Source organism: Phacochoerus africanus, chromosome 9 (genome assembly GCF_016906955.1).
Source record: "Phacochoerus africanus isolate WHEZ1 chromosome 9, ROS_Pafr_v1, whole genome shotgun sequence".
In the NCBI taxonomy this organism is placed as follows: Eukaryota; Metazoa; Chordata; class Mammalia; order Artiodactyla; family Suidae; genus Phacochoerus; species Phacochoerus africanus.
Window position 1 is genome coordinate 38,533,266 of NC_062552.1, and position 14,823 is coordinate 38,548,088.

Here is a 14,823-nt window from a genome sequence, read left to right on the forward strand (position 1 = left end):
AGGTCACAGGGCACAAGGCTGTCATTCTTTTCATGTTAATGACAGTAATGTCAGTCTGATACACGAGCAGTGTACATTCAGAACATGCACACCTGATAGCAGGCTGGGAAAAGAGGACAGGGACTCTGATTTAAGGGGGGAAAAACTGAGATGTTGTAACCACCCCAGCGATGTGAAGGAAACCACAGAAGACATGGACCCGATTCTGCTGTAAAAAGGAAAGGAATCACTCCCTTGGGGTTGATTCACCAGCAATTTCAGCCCACTGTCGTCGTGCCTCTTTCAGAGCTTTAACTACTATTTAGTCTCATGGAAAAGCAGACATCTCCAAACAAAAACAGTGCTGTTCACCCAAAGAAAGAGGCCTTATCAATGTGGAATTTAATAAGGAAAAGTATTTATTTGTGCCTTGCACAATTTTCAAAAGCCATTATTTCTATTCAATTTTTGGTATTTACTAGAGTGCTGGGTGCAGAGTTAACATAAGAAAAGCTTGCTGGATAAATAAATTACAGGATGAATGAAATGATTCAGGCAGTAATTTCATCAATGTTCAAATTCCATGTTGGTGACCCTTCTAGACAGCCCTGTAAGGGTTTGGGCCACAGCAGAATTCAGGACATGCCATAAATGAGCTTGCTCTCCTGCAAAGTACACCCATTTTTAAGAATGTAATGTTTACATGAGAATTTGGAGGTCACCACCCCCAAACTAGCATTTGCCAGCCTGAACTAAGGTAAGTATCAAAAACTTTAACTGCTCAGGGTTAAGTTAATCAAAACTTCCTTGTAGGTACTTTGAAAGAAAAAAAATGTGTGAGGAATATCTGAAATACTTTCAGATGAATGAAACAATATAAATCACAAACTAATGATTGAACAACAGCAGAATAACAAATATGAATTTGACTCTTGGTACAGAGCGGTCCAAAAGGTTTGCTGGCATTTGTTAAACATCAGAACTGAAACAGTGACATGTATAAAAGAACAGATAAAATAGTCCAATGTGTCCCCCAAGTTCTAACCCCTGCTTCCACTGGTCAGGGCATGTGGCCTTAGGAGAAGTTAGGTGGATTCGAAACTGTCTTTGCTGAGGGCTCCCCCGCCTTGACACGCTGGTCTGGCCCGCCCTCACTGCACACCCCGGAACAAGCGGTGGCGCTGGGACTTTATGACTTGCTCTCTTCTTTCTCCTCTGGCATTGTTTCCCAGATTGGCTTCCTGATGTGTTCTGGTAATTGTTCTAATTTTGTCTAAAGAGAGAAAAACAAAATTATAACGTGGATGGACTTAAGTGAACTCCTCAGCCACAAACTGGATTTATTCGTTCTGTTCCCTCAAGTCCTCTCGACTTTTCTCTTCTATCCTCTCATCTTGTTGCGGGGCTTTGACACAGAGGCAAGGAAACTCGATGGTACATGAAACACTCTCACACGTATAACCTGTTTGATCCTCAGCACTCTCCACAGAACGCCAGTTAATGTGGAACCCATGTCTAGACACCCACTGAGAGGAAGGGAGGTGTCAGAGGTGGCACCAGGAGGACGTGGGCCGCAGGGCCGCAGTGCGCTGAGCTGCCACCACCGCACAGGTTGCCCCTAACCACTGAAGCAACTGCCTCCAGGTCCTCCCCTCCACCTAGTGGCCAGACTCAAGGGGCCATGTAGCAACACAACACAGATCTCCTTCCAACACAGGTGGGAACTCAAGCCATACCTTTGTGACTTCCATGGCAACTCCTTCAGGTAAGTTTCGCTGAATATATTCCAAGTAGACATCTGCTGTACTTCCAGTGAGATGTTCTAACTAAAATTTCAAACATGAAATCGGTTCATGCTACACTGTTAAAGTCAAAATTTTAAGGTCTTTTTTTTTGTAGTAGTAGAATCTTTTCTTCTATGAAATCGATCAGAATTTGAAAGGAAAAAAGTGTAGACCCCTGATTTGAACTAGTTGAGGGGAGCACGGCCCCATGCCCCTTCCTCCCAAATGCCTTAAAGCCAGGGCTTCACAGAACCCAGCTGGCAAGCACAGTATCAAAACAGTATACTAAGAAGAGTTTCACAAAACACCTCAAAACAAAAGAAACAAAAGACTAAATTATAAGACAGAGTCAGTCAGATTTTCTGTGTGTTCCATCACAAGGTGATTTTTGATTTTTCTTTTTCATTTAAGGGTAGGATAATGTCTTCATTGTATTTGTATCCTTAATGCCTAGAACATACTTCTCATATAAAAAGATGCAAATGCACTTGTTTCAACAATTACCCATCTGGAGTTCCCATCGTGGTACAGCAGAAACGAATCCAACTAGGAACTCTGAGGTTGCAGGTTTGATCCCTGGCTCAGTGGGTTAAGGATCTGGCATTGTCATGAGCTGTGGTGTAGGTTGCAGACATGGTGGATCCTGCGTTGCTGTGATGTAGGCCGGCAGCTCCGATTAGACCCCTAGCTTGGGAACCTCCATATGCCGCGGGTGCAGCCCTAAAAAGACAAAAGGCAAAAAAATAAAATAAAATTTACCAATGTTAACACTTACCAATCATCTACTATGTGACCAAGTGTTTAAGTGCTTCAGATAAATATCTCATTTAATCCTCACACTAGCCGTACCAGACAGAGACTGTTATCATTTCCACTCTCTGGGGGAGGAGGGGGGGCACAAGTCACACAGCAGGAAACGCCAGTACCTGGACTTAGCTGTGTGACTCCAGAGCCCTAGTTTTCCTTAACTGCAAGGCTATGACGATCTGGGCAGCTGCCCAAATGAATGATAACCAATGAATACAAACCTTAATGAGCCCATCACAGGCATGGAAATCCAGCGAGCAGTGAAAAGAATTGTTAGAGCTGAGTGAAAACTTAGCTAGAATTTTTCAAATATAAGCAACACTTATTCCAATGCTAGCTTGCGTGTATAAAAATTAGTCACCCTAGTCTGTATTACTGAGTTAAAGTATGAACTACTCTGAAGGATGGCTTTACTTGAGTTTGATTTTCCTCTCATGCTGCTTCCATGACAAACAGACATTTACCCTTTCCACACTATCAGGCGTGGGCCGACGGACTGGAAGTCCACTCAGCCAGGGTTAAAGGCAAGTTATGATGCTAGTGCTAGTGTGACATTTGGGGCATTTAAAAAATGCCTGAGACAAACTTACCTCTAAACATCTATAAAGGGTTCTCATTTCATACTGAACTCTGTGCTTCTTGAAAATATGCACTGATTTGAGAAGAGTAAATCGCTCTATTTTCCTTGGAGGCTCATGTCTGGAAAATTAATGGGCAAAGCAACATTCTTAAGCTAAGTGATGTTCAAACCTGAGTCACTGATATCAAAGCATGATTCCGCAATTTTGTAGGTCAGGCTCACGCTCAATTATAGGCATTAACGACTTCCATTTGTCAAGACTCTCATCTCTAACAACTCTTGTCATGAAGCTCAGGCCAAAATAAACCTGCAGACAGCAACAGGACCATCTGCCATAGATCTAAAAACAAGCCTTGGCATGCAAGTGAATGCACACATGTACACACACACACACACACACATGTGCACGCATCACCAGTTTTCACACCCTTGAGGTCCCACAATGACCAAATACATGAACTATGAGGAGCAGCACCGTGTGTTGACACAGTTGTAATGCTCTGCCATGTGTGATAATCACACAACTATTGTCTGTTACGGGAAATGTGTGGGTTCCTTCAGCTCTGTTAGAAGGCAAGGGTGGCGAAGCCCCAAAGGGGCCTTGTTCAACATCAGAAGGAGCTGCAGCTGTACTGGACCCTGCAGTGACATCAAGGCTCGCCTTGCTCATACACAAAAGTTCTAGGTGAGTGATGTTTCTTAAGGCGGTTCTGACAATGGCTATAATAGCAAAGACCATTGATTCCAACAGGCCCAAAAGGACTGCCTCCCTGCCCCATGGCGATCCCAGACACGAGGGCTTCTGGGCCTCCTTATGTCTCCACAATTTCTAGAGAAAGGATTCCCTCATTTTCCTTGTTCACCCATCCTAGCATTTAAAAATGCTGGTAGGAGTTCCTGTTGTGGCTCAGTGGTTAACGAATCCAACTAGGAACCATGAGGTTGCGGGTTCGATCCCTGGCCTTGATCAGTGGGTTAAGGACCCAGTGTTGCCGTGAGCTGTGGTGTAGGTTGCTGATTTGGCTCAGATCCCATGTTGCTGTGGCTGTGTCGCAGGCCAGCAGCTACAGCTCCGATTAGACCCCTAGCCTGGGAACCTCCATATGCCGCAGGAGCGGCCCTAGAAAAGGCAGAAAGACAAAAAATAAATAAATAAAATAAAAATGCTGGTAGACAAGAAGGAATGATCCTGCTTGGGGTAACATCACAATTCTAAATGCTCCCCATGATGAGGCTGTGTCCTACTTTGAGAGCTCAGACCTAGCTGGGTCTGGCACCATTTTCCTGCTTGATTGTGTTACGGCAGCTGAAAGATCAGATTAAGAAAGTCCATACTTACACCTTAATAGAGATGCCAAGTTCTTTAGCAGCAAGCACGGCAAAGTATTCATAACTGTCCAAAACAGCCTTATCATGGCCTTTTACTAAAACTGACAGGCGCTTATATAATGTGTCTGGTTCATCAGAAATGGTTATCTACAATTTCAAAAATCAAAAAGAAAAGTTTTGATCACGGTTCCTCTAATATTTATAACTGGAAAACTTGACTAAAATACAGGTTGAATCAAAAGGATTTTCAAGCAACCTACAAAATCACCAATGGAACCTTCGAGTTTACTAGTTATTGAACCCCAAATTCACCACAGGAAAGGACTTTGGGGTCTGTTAATAAAAGCAGCCTGGTCAGCAGACCTGGGCTGAGAATTACTCTGCCACTTCGAGCTGAATGACACTGGACAAGTCATCTAATCTCATGGCAGTTTAGTTTTCTCCTATATAAACAGGACAGTACCCGTGCTACAGCTCACAATACTTCTCTCTGGAACAAACAAGAAAGCAGGGACATAAGTGCTTATAAATTATAAGGCACTGTTAAACAAGGGCGAGCCACTGCTATTCATAGTCTTCTCATTAGATTGTGTCCGCGTTTATTTTGCCTGCCCTAATAAAATTACTCATTTCTCATTAAAATGTTATGACACTGACTGTAAATATAACTTCTACTTCTTCCACCCTATAACTTAAAGATCTTAGAAATAATGGGTTTGACATTTCTGACTTTATTCCAAGAGGTGAATTATCTTCGCTTCATTCATCCAGCAAACCAGTAAACCAGTAATTTATATTACTAATCCAATGATTCAGGGTTAAATTACTTTGTCCCTGAAAGAAGATCTACTTACTGACTAGGAAGCTAGACATTCATTCTCAAGCTCTCCAAAGAGACAGAATATACTGATATTCTATCTGTTGAGGGACAAGGGAGGAGAAATATAGCCCAAAGAGTGATCTGGTTGGTTTCTACAGGGTTTTAAAGATATTCTGAATCTGTTACAAATGTTAAAAATCAAAAGACTCTGCATAAAAAAAAAAAAAATCTGAATTTCAGAGTTCCCAATGTGGCACAGCAGCAATGAATCCGACTAGGAACCATGAGGTTGCGGGTTTGATCCCTGGCCTCGCTCAGTGAGTTAAGGATCCAGCATTGCTATGAGCTGTGGTGTGGGTCGCAGACATGGCTCGGATCTGCCGTTGCTGTGGCTGTAACATAGGCTGGCAGCTGCTGTAGCTCCGATTCTACCCCCTAGCCTGGGAACCTCCACATGCCATGGTGCAGCCCTAAAAAGCAAAAGAAAATAAAAAATAAAATAAAAATCTGAATTTCATTTAGTGTGGAAAATTTTGACAATCTGACATTATTGCCTGATTTCCCACATGTCAACAAGTGGCTAGTGTAGCAGCTGTCTTGCTTATAAAGGGCAAGCCTGTCACTGTCATCCTGTCACTTTTCCTTATAGGCCTGGCTCACACAGGCATCTGAGCTGGAGACCTGGGGTTTATACGCGCCCTCATGGAAATATGTCCAGTATCTACCAAGTGCAAAAATTGAACCAGCAGTCCTTTAGGTGGAACCCAATTCCACTCTGGTGTGCGCATGCACAGACATATATATACAGACAAAGGTCTAGAAGGATTTGTACAAAACTATGAAAGGGAATTACTTTTGCAGGGTGGAGCTGGAAGTATTTGGAACTTGTAAGGAATTTTTTAAACTACAATTAACACGAAAGCTGGGCTGGTGGAATCATGGTTTTCACTCAAAGGAAACAAGGTTACACAGCTGCTCCTGGATTTTCCCAACTTGTGACGATGCTCTTTCTCCCTGTGAACAAGAAAGCACTATCCAGGTCCAGGCTCGATATCTTAAAATGAAAACAAAGACCAGAAGGCTACCAGAAAAAAATGTTTCCGTAACATGATAACCAAGTATTTGGCATCATTAAGTATGACAACTGTCCACTCTATGCTGAGCTAAAAGCAAAAGGCTGCTCACTCCCACAGTTATTTGGGATAAGTAATCGATTGAATCAACACTTACCCTGAGAGCCTGACAGAGACTGGCAGCACTCAGGGACATCAGAACACTCTCCTCAGGTGCGCCGTGCACCAGTATTCCAGAACATTTTTTAATTCATCAAGTGATTGGGAAACAGCCCCAAATAGAATAATGATGCAAATTCACTGCTTATGTAGCTTCCCATGTCAAGAAATAGAGAGTACCTACCTCAGGCTTGGTCATATCCTTGGGAACATCAACGTGTAGGTTTGAAAACTGTACCCACTTCATAGTGGTGCTACTACATGCAGAAACAAAGAGAAACCTAAGTAAAACAGCACTAAGACTCCGTTTTCTTATTCAATTTCACACATCCAATTATATACTTACAGAAGAAAGCCACCATTTTTGGCCGTACTGCTCCTGGAACTGCTTATAGAAAAATTTCTTGAACCCTTAAAAAAAGGGGGATGTGTATTAGAATTAAAGTCAACCCCCAAAAGATTCACGGTTTCCATTAAAAACAAAAAGATGGGGAGTTCCCGTCGTGGCTCAGTGGTTAACGAATCCGACTAGGAACCATGAGGTTGCGGGTTCGGTCCCTGCCCTTGCTCAGTGGGTTAACGATCTGGCGTTGCCATGAGCTGTGGTGTAGGTTGCAGACACGGCTCGGATCCCGCGTTGCTGTGGCTCTGGCGTAGGCTGGCAGCTACAGCTCCGATTCGACCCCTAGCCTGGGAACCTCCATATGCCACGGGAGCGGCCCAAGAAATGGCAAAAAGACAAAAAAAAAAAAAGATGCAAAGATGCTTCAAATAACAGGCTATCTCATTATTTCAGATATTGGGGTAACTAAAATGTCAAATTAGCTTTTCTTTTTCTTTTCCTTTTTTGGCGGTCCTGTGGCATATGGAGATCCTGGGCCAGAGATCAAATCTAAGCTGCAGTTGTGACTTACACCACAGCTGTGGCCATGCTGGATCCTTAACCTACTGTGCTAGGCCAAGTATCAAACCTGAGTCCTAGCATTCCAGAGATGCTGCCGATCCCATTGCACCACAGCAGGAACTCCTAGACTTCACTTTTAAAAAGAAGGTGTAGAGTTAATAATCAAAAAGGATTCTCAAAATACTAGAGACTCTTTATCATTTATCTTTTTTTTTTTTTTTTTAAGGTCCTCAGGTGCAGCACATGGAAGTTCCCAGGCTAGGGTTCAAACTGGACCTACATCTGCCAGCCTATACCACAGCCACAGCAACACCAGATCTGAGCCATGTCTGTGACCTACACTGCAGTTCATAGCAATGCAGGATCCTTAACTCACAGAAGGAGGCTACGGATCGAACCAGCATCCTCATGGATACTAGTTGGGTTCATTTCTACTGAGCCATAATGGGAACTCTGAAAAACTATCTTTTAAAGCTCAGGAGTAAGAACTTAAAAAAAAAAAAATCTTCACATTAAAAGAACAGCTATGAGCTAAATGTGCAGACATGAAGGAAAAAAAAGTGTGACTTCATTTGCCCATTATTTTTTATAGATTAAATGTTTTTCAATATAATACTTATTTACATATTTTTAAGCATTAAAATTGTCTTTATAATTTAGTTTATGACTCAGAGTTGGGAGGTTTTTTTTTGCATTTTTTAATGCTTTATTGAAGTATAATTGGCTTACAATTTTGTGACAGTTTCTGCTGTACAAGTGACTCAGCTATACATGTACACACATCTACTCTCCTTCAGATCCTTTCCCATAGGTCATCACAGAATACTGGGCAGAGTTCCCTACACTACACAGCAAGTCCCTGCTGGCCAGTCAAAGAGTCGGAAAGATTTTGAAATCAAATCTATGGTTACCAAAGGGGAAACATGGAGAAGAGGGATGAATTAGAAGTTTTGGATTAATATATACACCCTACCATATGTTAAATAATCATCAAGGACCTACCGTAGGGCACAGGGAAATCATTCTACCAGTAACCTTTAAAAAAAACTTTAAAAGAGTTGGAATAAGAATTTGAAGGTATCCTTCTTTTAAAGCTTTCCCACAGCTCTTCCAGCATATGCATGTCTTGGTTTGGCTGGGATAACTAGGTTATAAATAAATTGAGACACATACCAGAATTTACACTCATGTTTTATCACTGCTGTGCCTCATAGTGCAACAATCCAGCCTTTCCAAATCTTTTATTGTCAGCTCCCCCTGGTGGAACAAAACCTATAGTTGTAGGAAACCTATAGTTCCATATATTACTTGTAATTTGCCACTGAGATTTAAAAGTGTAACCTGAGGAGTTCCCTTCGTGGCTCAGCTGTTAACGAACCCAACTAGGATCCATGAGGATGTGGGTTCAATCTCTGGCTTTGCTCAGTGGGCTAAGGATCCAGCGTTGCCGTGAGCTGTGGTGTAGGACGCAGATGTGGCACTGATTCAACCCCTAGCCTAGGAACCTCCATATGCCATGAGTGCAGTCCTAAAAGGCAAAAAAATAAAATAAAAATAAATGTGTAAACTGGAAAAGCTCAATAGGATCCTTTTCTTCCTTTCTTTCTCTCTTTTTCTTTCTTTCTTTTTTGGCTGCGCCCACAGCATGTGAAATTCCCTCACCAGGGATCCAACCCACGCCACGGCAGTAACCCAGGCTGCTGCAGTGAAAACACCAGATTGTTAACCCACTGTGTCACAAAAGCACTCCCAGAATCCTTAAACATACTTTGAGGATGAGAATAACAGTTTACTACAAATGAAACTTAAAACAGCTGAGGGTCACCTAAGTATGTTTTTAAAAGTCTATTCTTAGCTTATTGTCCTTCCTCCCTTCTTGAGATGGACACAAATCGAAACTTTCACAATCGCCCCTGGATCAAGGGGGAAAAATAAAGAAAGGAATTCAAACACAATACAAGGCAGTAAAAGAAAACTCCTTTCCCACATTTATGCCAGTGGCCACCCCAATAATCCGGTTATGCAGAAGGACCTCAGGTCTAAGGAATACAACACTTCCCAGGCATCTTCTCCGGGTATAAACCCCTGCTTTAAAAAGTTGAAGCCTAATGTGCTGTTCAACCTACAAATTAATCTTAAGAAGTTCTTAAGTTTTCTTTCTTTTTTGTCTTTCTAGGGCCGTACCTAAGGCATATGGAATTCCCCAGGCTGGAGGTCGAATGGGAGCTATAACTGCCAGCCTACCTCACAGCCACAGCAACGCCAGATCCGAGCTGTGTCAGGATCTACACCACAGCTCACGGCAACGCTGAAGCCTTAACCTACTGTGCAGGGCCAGGGATCAAACCCACGTCCTCATGGATACTAGTCGGGTTTGTTACAGCTAAGCCACAACAGGGACTCCCTCCTTTTTTTTTTTTTTTTTTTTTGAAGGCGTAAGCTGTAGTCTGGTAACTGTGTCTTAAAAATAGCTCAAAATTTCAATCTCTAACACCACCTGCCTTTTCTTAAAAACACTGGTTCTTAAATTCTGGTCCGAGGACATTTTCACTGTGGGCTGGAGAGATTAAACTTACTTCCATAATAATAGTAAGACGTTATTTGCAACTTTGCCATTCTGTCACCAGTGTGCAGTGAAGTTTTCCAGACACTGTGGTATAGCAACAGACTGCAGAAGCTGCTGTGAAACCCCAGCTGTCTTCTATTAAGCCAAAATCAGAGATGTGCAAAAACATCTCTTCTCACTAAATTTGTTTCGGAAAATCTAGTTGTACCCCATACAGACATTAATTACGTTAACATGTAATGAGTTTATTAGTGTTATTTTAATTTTTTGCTTTTCTTTTTAGGAAATTCCCAGGCTAGGGATTGAATGGGAGCTGCAGCTGAGGGCCTACACCACAGCCACAGCAAAGCGGGATCCGAGCCCCGTCTGCGACCTACACTGCAACTCATGGTAACGCTGGATCCTTAACCCACTGAGCGAAGCCAGGGATCCAACCCGCGTCCTCATGGATGCTAGTAGGGTTCCATACTGCTGCGCCACAGTGGGAACTCCCAGCGCTATTTTTAAAGGAAAACGCATTTTAAAGATTCTTGGTTGTAACTTCCAGTAAGCTAAACATTCACAGCTAAAACCCACAAAAATAAAAGCTCTCTGGAGTCCTCAACCATTTTTAGAGTGTAAAAGGGTGCTAAGGCTAACTAACTTGAGAACCGATGCTAAAGGTTTTGTTTCTTTCTCCAAAGAACCGAGCAGAGGTTATCCAACCAACTCCTCTGACTTCAGCGACTCTCATCTAAGTCTCAGAAACCCGGCTATCAGCAAGGTATCTCAGTCTGGTTCCGCGGGAAGCGTCAAAGGCTCATGCCACCTCATTTCAGAGAGATGAAACTTCCTGCCTGTTCCGAGCCTCGGTTTATTCCGCAAATATGAAAGGCCGGGTCTGGAACTTTCGCTGTCCTATATTCTTTACAGCTTTGACATTCTGATTCTTCCTGTTGCCCTGACTCATTACGTTTTATCCTATGAAAAGAAACTGGACAAAACATCAGCCCTTTTCTCGCTCCTTCCCTGCAAACAACGGGCTGAGATAAGGAATAAATATCGCGGAGGACTCCAGATTGGCAGAACGACACGCGACGGCCAGACATAGAGGCAACTGTATCCGTAAGTCCGCCTAATACCCTCAGCGCGCCGGGTACCTGCCAGAGACGCCGGGCCAGCGCCCCAAACGCCGCTCGCGCCGCCATCTTGCCGCCCCAGCTTCCCGGGATCGCTTCCGGGGTCACAGAGCTGTCCTCTGACCATAGAGTTCCGCAAAAGGAAAGAGTGTATCCCTGTGTTCCGGCTCAGGAACAACCATAGAGACGTGATCCTACGCTCTCTGAGGGTGGGACTGCGAATACAGCCAGCTTCCTCCCGGTCGCAGCCGGGCCGGTAAAGCTTCAGCTGGTACCTAGAGAGACAGTGAATTCCGCCAGCGTTTCCTTCTTCAAATTACCGTTCCTGTTTTGTTGGAGGCAAACATAACAAATACATGCTTGGAAAAAAAGTATATATTGATGTCATGTCAGCTGATATATTGACAATGTTATCTCTGAGTTAGTGGATTATTGGTTGATTTATTTTCCCGTTATGACGCAGCGAAGCGCTTGTGTACCCGTGGCCCGCAGAAAGCCAAAGTGACAGCGGGAGTTCGCTCCAAAGTAAGGATTTATTGCAGGGCGCCAAGCAAGGGAGTGGGAGACAAGCCTTAGATGTACTCCAACTTGGTCTTTGAGTTAGGTGGGTTTTGTTTTGTTTTGTTTTAAGAGGAAGAGCATAGAAGCTGGGATTAGTCATTGTCTTGTGACATTTCTGAATTGTAGAGTCAAGAGTCATGATGTCACTGGTTTAACGATTCCCTGGCCAGGTGGTCCAAAGCTCCTGGTCTCTTAGCTCATCTTGCCCTGGAGGAACGACCTGAGGTTGTACTTAAGTGGTGATGTCTGTAATAGCCATAGCCTTGGCAGGTTATCCAGGGGCCCTCCCGGAACCGGATTACGTCTTTCAATTGTGACATTCACAATTGGCTGGTCTCTCTTAGCCAGAGGAGTTTTCCCATAGCTCTGCAACTCTATTGCGGCTTCTTCCAGGGCTCCTCAGCCCGCCTCTGCCTTGAGTAGCTTCAGCTGGGTGACAGTTCTGTAGCTGTCAATGATGGTGACATTACAGCTTGAGAACAATTTTTACGTGTGTTACCTAATCTGATCCTCACAAGAATACATACATTTTATCCTAATTTAAAAGGTGAAGAAACCGAAGCCCATAGTGAAATGACTCATTCAAAGTCATTATGATGAGTTAGTTACAGCTGAACCAATGACCATCATCAAAAATCCTAGTTCCGGAGTTACCATTGTGGCTCAGCAGAAACGAATTGAGCATCCATGAAGACGCAGGTTCGATCCCTGGCCTCACTCAGTGGGTTAAGGATCTAGCGTTGCCATAAGTTGTGGTGTAGGTCGAAGACACAGCTCGGATCCCACGTTGCTGTGGCTGTGGTGCAGGCCAGCAGCTGTAGCTCCGATTAGACCCCTAGCCTGGGAACCTTCATATGCTGAGAGTTCGGCCCTAAAAAGAAAGAAAAAAATCCTAGTTCAGTGCCCTTTCCACCCCTCCAGCTGACCTCAATAAGCTCCAGTCTCTTAAGTCTCTTTTGGATGTGAGGACTAGAGATTCCCCACATCCCCACCTCCTGCAAGAAAAGGAGTTATTTTATTTATTTATTTTTTCAACATGTATGTGGCCTGAACTGCTCCTGTAACTGGAAAAGTGGGCTCGGAGCAGCTTTAGGGACTGGATGTCCTCTCCATCCCTAAGGCCAAACATGGTCTCTTTATTGATGGGATTTCTCTGTTTACAGTTTCTGCTCCCTCATAATTCTGCCTTGCCTGTGGTCACTGCTTGCTGCTTTTGGCTCACCAGCTTTCTCCATTCATGCTCTGAAGTGTGGGAATTGGGTATAGTCCCTTCGTTTTCTTTCTTTTCTTTTCTTTTTTTTTTTGTCTTTTTAGGGCCACACCCGTGGCATATGGAGGTTCCCAAGCTAGGGATCTAATCAGAGTTGTAGCTGCTAGCCTCAATGCCAGATCCCAGCTGCATCTGCAACCTACACCACAGCTCACGGCAACACCAGATCCTTAACCCACTGAGTGAGGCCAGGGATTGAAGCCGAAACCTCATGGTTCCTAGTCGGATTCGTTTCCGCTGAACCGTGGCCAGAACCCCCTAGTCCCCTTATTTTTCAGGCCTAAACCATGTCCCGTGTCACCAAACCAACTATGGGCCTAATAGCTTAGGGTCCAGTTAGTCAGTAGCAAGGTGGGAGTCATTGTGAGGGGCAACCCCAGGTTTTGCCAGCTGTGGACAGGGCCCTTTGGTATGGTGTATGGGCATGGACAGTGGGTTTTTGTTTGTTTTTGTTTGGACATGTAAAACTTCTTAGTTTATTAGTATGGAAAGCGTTTTGAAGCCTGGCCAGTCCATATGGATCTCTTCCCTATGACCTAAACTTTCAAACCTGACCTAATGTAAATGAGCAGATCAAATGATTCCAGAGAGTTGATGCAAGTCCATCTTGCTGTAGATCCAGGAAAAATAAGTGTATACATCAACTATTTCTAAGTTAAATCATATTTTGATTGCACCAGTTGTTGTAAAAGACGCCTTTTCTCCTCGATTATGGTTTCGTGGTTACACACTTGTCTCCAAATGCATCAAGTTGTATTAAAAAATATGCATAGCATTTTATGTGTCTATCTTAATAAAGTGGTTGAAAAAAAAAAAAAGAGAGAGATGGCAAGACTGCCAAAAATAAAATTACACAAGCAGAGGAAGTAATGATCCCAAACAGCCCAGAAGGAGATCTGTGTTATATGTAAGGAATGTGTGTTGGAATGTGAAGCAAACATGTATACTTGGCCTTTCCAGCTCAAACAGAAATGTTAAACATTTCCTTTGGGGGTGGGGGGTGGGGGGCAGCCCTTTTCAAAAGATTCTCTTGTAAGGAAATTAATCAACCCTTTGGCTCTTTTATACAGGGGTATCCAGAGATCAGTATAGTTCGCTTAGGAATATATTATTCAATTTCTTAACATGCCTTCCTAATTATGTTTTGCTTATGTTAACATTAAAACTCATCTTCATTCCACAGCTGGCTAACTATGGCTGAGCAAATTAGACGAGGAGTCTGTGGAATTCAGAATGGACTTTAGGTAAACTCAAAAGAGCTTTTATTTACACACACACACATGGATAAGCATACCTGGAACGTTAGAGAGATGATTAGTTAATTTAACAAATAGTTGCCGAGCATCTATTGTAAATTGCAGTTCAGAACAGCAGTAAAGCATAATGTTTGCTTTATTCCAAACCTTTGCTTTATTCTTTGCTTTGCTTCCAGTGGGGGAACTGGATCAGTTCCCAGGGCCCTGTATGTCTTTCCTGAATATCAAGTTCCTTGATAGGAATGATGTCACAGTCATCTTTATCCACTCAACTCCCCCGTGTTTAATACAGTGTGGAATAGTGCCTGGCACATGAGTACTGAGTGAAAGAATAAAACGTAGAAAAAAATCTTCAGATTGGACACGTGGGCCCCGGAAGCAGAACATAAATTTCCAAAGCCAGCTAAATGCACCGTGTTTGCCAAGGAATAGCTTTTTTATTTGGTACAGGACTACAATTGATGACCCAAATTAAACGTATAAAGCCTCCAAAGAAGGCAGAAGATCAAGGCCTTGGACAGGTATGTGCCACTTAAATTTCGTATGAAATCCAGAATTTCCGCTTTCTCCTGAAATTTGCTGTTGATCACTGAAAAGTAAACACACTTTTTTTTTTT

At 43.2% G+C, this 14,823-nt stretch overlaps 1 protein-coding gene across 1 annotated transcript; it reads right to left on the bottom strand.

Moving 5' to 3' along the window:
- Nucleotides 1-380: 380 nt before the first annotated feature.
- Nucleotides 381-11,221, bottom strand: MRPS10 (mitochondrial ribosomal protein S10). The gene is made up of 7 exons (XM_047795939.1): nucleotides 11,141-11,221; nucleotides 6,878-6,942; nucleotides 6,716-6,788; nucleotides 4,490-4,626; nucleotides 3,161-3,269; nucleotides 1,716-1,805; nucleotides 381-1,252 (listed from the first exon to the last, which is right to left on the bottom strand). The coding sequence occupies exons 1-7, from the start codon at nucleotides 11,186-11,188 to the stop codon at nucleotides 1,169-1,171; spliced, it is 606 nt and encodes a 201-aa protein (XP_047651895.1). The 5' UTR covers nucleotides 11,189-11,221; the 3' UTR covers nucleotides 381-1,168.
- Nucleotides 11,222-14,823: the final 3,602 nt, after the last annotated feature.